The sequence below is a fragment of the Notothenia coriiceps genome, unplaced genomic scaffold (assembly GCF_000735185.1).
Source record: "Notothenia coriiceps isolate Sejong01 unplaced genomic scaffold, NC01 NC01_scaffold00037246, whole genome shotgun sequence".
NCBI classification, from domain to species: Eukaryota; Metazoa; Chordata; class Actinopteri; order Perciformes; family Nototheniidae; genus Notothenia; species Notothenia coriiceps.
The window spans coordinates 11,670,020-11,674,993 of NW_011369947.1; the positions used below are offsets into that span (position 1 = coordinate 11,670,020).

Here is a 4,974-nt window from a genome sequence, read left to right on the forward strand (position 1 = left end):
AAACTTTTATCCAGATTGTAGATGCATATAATGTCACTCCTAATCCCCTTTATATTATATTTCTAATATCATTGGGCAAATCTGTGTCCTGATTATTGAACTATTTGTCACATGCAAAAACTAAAAACGTGTCAAGTAAGAAATTAAATCAAAAATCAAATAAGCCTTAAGCCCCTAATTACGTCTTTTATAAATCAGGTATGTTTTAAAGGAAATACAGATAATATGAAATCTGACATTTTAAGTATTTCAACAAAATTGAATAATCAACTTGATGGCATTCTAGAAAACCCAAATACAATTTCTACATATAGCCAAACATTTTCATAATGTATAAGGAGGAGGGCCCCATGTTAATGAGGTTAATGGCGGAGCTCCAGTGACAGCCGGTTGCTGAGCACCAATCAGAGACCGAGCAGAGTGTGTGAGGCTCCGCAGGCAGGAGGTGTTTGAAAGCCATGTCAGCTCCTCCAATGATGTAAAGAAGGATCGCTTTCGCTTTTATTCGATTATTCTTGCCTCTTAAAACACTTGTGAACATGCACTCTGTAACTTATTACAGCGGGAAACCTGTTTTCACCAGAAGAGCGTTGGACTTAAGTGTGGATTTGTTCAGAGTTTGACCGAGAGAACTCATGAGAACGTCTTCAGAGCGACGGCTTTATGGACTCGCGTATTAGCTAATGATGTCTATGGGTTTCATGCCTCCTGACAGTCTGAATGCCTCAGACCCCTCCAAATCGGCCTTCCTAGAATTTGGCCACGGACATCTGGGACATCAGCAGCACTCCCAGGGACTCAATCATATTTACCCCGTTCACGGTGTGCATGCTGCTGGACATTCCCAGCACGAAAGTCCTTTTCCTGGCAGCGCGTCCTATGGCCGATCTTTGGGATACGCCTACCCCGGCGCTGGGAACTCTCATCCCCCGTCCGCGTACATGTCCTACCAGCACAACAACCACAGCAACAGCAGCAGCCTGGCCCACGGCAGGTTGGAGCACACAGGTATGTGGGAAAGTCAAATGGAAGTTAAATCAAGTGTTCGGTTCTAAACTGTATCATTAATGGCTATAACACTCTGAATTTGGCCCCATGCGCAATTACGCACAGGGCGATAATCCCCCTAATATTTTCCCAGTACGAAAAATCACTTGAATGTTAAGTAGGCCTAGGTATATCAAAATGAGTTATTCCCCCTGTCATATTGAATATGGTGTATTCAAAGTTAAATTAAGGCATAGACGTCACCACCATGTCCAAACAAGGCCTAGCAGCCAACCCACCACCTCTCAGGGATGCTCCATCTTCTTGTTATATGATGAAGGCAGATGCTGCCATTAATTTTTATTGACGATAATTTGTGTTGGGTAATTTCAATGATGGCCCCATACCTCAATAACTTTTACCCTCAATGTTAGCGAAACATTCCAGAAAACCATTCCAGAAAACAGCAGGCCTTTCATCTCTGTGTGATTTAATAAAACTAGACGTTTAAAGCACTGTGAAGCTTTGATATGATAGTTAGTTCAAAGTCATGTTTCAGGGATTTAAGGCCCTGGACTGATGTGTTTATAGCATGCAGTGCGGAGCCTGTCAGGCATTATAATTCCTATTTGTAGTAAATATGTAAAATTAAAACCATGCTGATGTTGTTCCAGATGTTGTTGTCTTATTATACTCTCAGATGTTACATATTTTAGTTTTGACCCAAAGATAAATATTAAAACCTCCCATTATTCCACTATCCCTTCAGCAGAGCGGGAGAAGTCCACGGTGATTGAAGGCAGGGACATCCGTCTGAACGGAAAGGGGAAGAAGATCCGGAAGCCCCGCACCATCTACTCCAGTCTGCAGCTGCAGGCCCTGCACCAGCGCTTCCAGCAGACCCAGTACCTGGCCCTGCCGGAGCGCGCGGACCTTGCGGCCAAAATGGGACTCACCCAGACTCAGGTGGGCCTTGAACTCACCATGGGCTCCTGAATGCATCAGGGAAAAATATAATTAAATTCGTCCCACCGCGGGGAAATGAACATTGCTCCTGCAGAGAGGACAATGCAGATAAAATACAGAACCAAAAGGTGTTTGCTAACATAATAAATAAAAAGACAAGCTCACTTTTAAAACGTTAAACTATATAATTAAAAGTAAGACACATTAAAGGTACGAAAAATAGCAGGATAGTAGTAAGTGAATGTATCAAAAGAGATAGCAGCCAATAACATTAATACATTGTAAAAAAGTAAATATTGTACAGTTTTATTTTACAACATTTTTACAGTCTTAAGTATTGTAGTAGCAGATAGAGTGTGGGGTCAAAGATATGCACAATATAATCCTATACTTATTATTTAATAAAAAATACGTTTGTTAAATAATCTCACTATTATTGTGTCAGAAATACCAGGCACTCCGATATTTAAAATGTAATGGCTATCTTAAATGGCAAATGTTATGTAGAGTTAATCTAATCTAATTTAAAACCAACTTTAAATCCAATATGACTGAGAGAAAGTGGATGTTGAAACACTCGGAAAGGAAACCTCTTATTGCTGCATTATTTAAGGATCAAGGAGCTTGAGCAGATCAAATGAGGAACCAAATTGTTTTGATTTGTAACTCGATCCTTTAATGCAGGTCTTATTTACTGTGCTTAATTTCGTGGCTGTATTCCCTTTGTCAACCCTGGTCCTTGAAATGCTCTCTGAGAATGAAGCAAGGCACATGTTACACAATTATTATAAGAAAAAGGTCTGAAGAAATCGGTGTGTCACCTTTTAAAATATTTTACAAATAATACACTTTCTTATAACCTTTATTGTCATTTATTTACCGCTTTTTAATTGAAATTACACTTGTGAAAATACGTCTTTACTCGCATTGTGTAAATAACACGTTTGGAAATGCTGAACATTTAAAAGAAAAAAGCCATCATGGAAATAATTTGACGAGCATGAGTATGCATATGTTAGAGACAGGTGCACGTGTCGTTGTCCTCTTATTCTAAACTTGGACATAAAAAGGTATTTTGATGCCTTTTGGCTTTTGTTTAAACTTTCAAAATAAGAGATAAACAAACTATTTAACTCATTCATCTTAACTGCCTCGTGCATATTTTTCTTAATCTCTCTAACTCAACAATGATCTCACATGCTTTTGTTCCTCTGATCTTTATAGAGTGTTTTATTTGGCCCTTTTAACGCACTTTATAAATATTCCCACCATTGTTCTCGTGTAAAAATAGCCATCTTATTTTGGAATCAGCAGAAATATTTAGCGTCCTACCACAGCACCCTTTAGGGCTGTGTTTTAATTTCACAATGCCGTTTAGTCTCGGCTTGTTGCTGTCACACTCGTGCTCCATTGGAGTCATAAAGCACCGAACAATAAGAGGGCTCAGTTTTAATGGTACTTAAACATGACGCTGAATGGCGAACAATGCAGCGGGAGCAGGCCTGGGATTTGCGGGAACACAACACAAAGAAGAGGAGAGTTATGAGCCTTTTATTGTTCCCGATATTCACTTGAGGCACAAAGGGGTTTAATTGACCGGTAAATATGCTAATAAAAGGCCACGTGCGGTATTTTTCCTCTACGTTATTGCTGATTGTTAAGATAAAGTTAAGATATACTTTTATTGTGAAATTAATTTGTCTCAGCAGCATATAGACATCCAATGTGAATTAAAAACATACATCAAATACAAAATAAATAAGCAAATATATGTATAAACACTGAAAGTCATGATAGACATGATAGACAGATCAGTAGGCCTACGTGTCAACAGTGAAAATATACCATATCTATTGAATATACAATATTAATATACAGATTTAAGTCAGTTTACTTTGATAGGCCAGCCCACAACTAACACAATCTAAACAATGTAAGTTATTTAGCAGCAGTTTTACCGCAGTGACAATTATGCGCATTTTCTTTTTGGGTGAAAATGTGGTTTCAGAATAAGCCCTCCCAATATTCACTTGATGCCCAAAAGCGTTTAATTGAGTGGTAAATACGCTAATAAAAGGCCATTTGCGGTATAATCTTGTTTTTATGAGTGCTGATTCTTCACCGCAGTGACACTTATGCGCATTTTCTCTCTTTTTAGGTGAAAATATGGTTTCAGAATAAGCGATCCAAGTATAAAAAGATCATGAAGCATGGCAGTGGGTCGGAGGGGGAGCATCTCCACAGCACGAGCTCCATCTCCCCGTGCTCCCCCGGCCTCCCCCAGCTCTGGGAGGTCTCCATGGCGAACAAAGGGGCCCAAATGCACCCGAACAACTACATGAACACTTTTGGTCACTGGTATCCAAACCACCACCACCACCACCCCCACCAGGATGCGATGCCCCGGCCTCAGATGATGTGAGTGGATTGCTATTGGTGTGGCGCGCGGGCCTCACAATGAACTTCCTGGTTCTATATCGAGGCCTCCCCCCTCCTCCTCCTCTCAGAACTGGATTGTGTTTAAATGTGTGTTTTTAATAGATCTTGTTTATATTCTGTGTATTTCGTGTGCGTTTTGGAATTAAATTCAACACAGCAAAATTCGACCAGGTTTCAAATATATATATTTTTTAGGTTATATCGCTGCAACTTCTGCTGCAGAACTCTCTGAAATGTGGACTAAGTGTGCAGTTTAACATGGGACTCTGGATAAAGACTTTCAAAAAAATATATTGTGTGGATGCGTCTACTTTTTTGGCTTTCATCTGTGTGGTCCAACATGTGCCCGAGAGGGGTCTGCAGACAGTATTTCTAAAGACGAATATTGATGTGATTTTATCGATCAAACTGTGAAAAATAAATATAGATTTATGGCATCAAGACTTAGAATAAACGCGTAGGCCTACATAGTACAGCGAGACTGGCTTGCTGTAATGAGCAAAACCACCCACAGCTTGGCTCGTGCTATAATTCATAGCTGTGACATCAGCTGTCTTTCGTCCATTAACACTCCTGACGTGA

At 39.9% G+C, this 4,974-nt stretch overlaps 1 protein-coding gene across 2 annotated transcripts; it reads left to right on the plus strand.

Moving 5' to 3' along the window:
- The first annotated feature begins 438 nt into the window (after positions 1-438).
- On the plus strand, positions 439-4,663 carry dlx4b (distal-less homeobox 4b). Of its 2 annotated transcripts, none has more exons than XM_010794801.1 (3): positions 439-1,008; positions 1,757-1,953; positions 4,112-4,663. In XM_010794801.1, the coding sequence occupies exons 1-3, from the start codon at positions 684-686 to the stop codon at positions 4,373-4,375; spliced, it is 786 nt and encodes a 261-aa protein (XP_010793103.1). In that variant the 5' UTR covers positions 439-683; the 3' UTR covers positions 4,376-4,663. The 2 variants fall into 2 exon arrangements, with proteins under 2 accessions (XP_010793103.1, XP_010793104.1); XM_010794802.1 differs by having other exon boundaries at positions 1,760-1,953.
- The last annotated feature ends 311 nt before the right edge of the window (positions 4,664-4,974 follow it).

Bases quoted from the DNA above. Each gene is read 5' to 3' on its own strand.
- dlx4b (XM_010794801.1), top strand. From the start codon at position 684: ATGATGTCTATGGGTTTCATGCCTCCTGACAGTCTGAATGCCTCAGAC. The intron at 1,009-1,756 runs GTATGTGGGAAA...CTATCCCTTCAG, and splicing joins CGGCAGGTTGGAGCACACAG to CAGAGCGGGAGAAGTCCACG. The intron at 1,954-4,111 runs GTGGGCCTTGAA...CTCTCTTTTTAG, and splicing joins TGGGACTCACCCAGACTCAG to GTGAAAATATGGTTTCAGAA.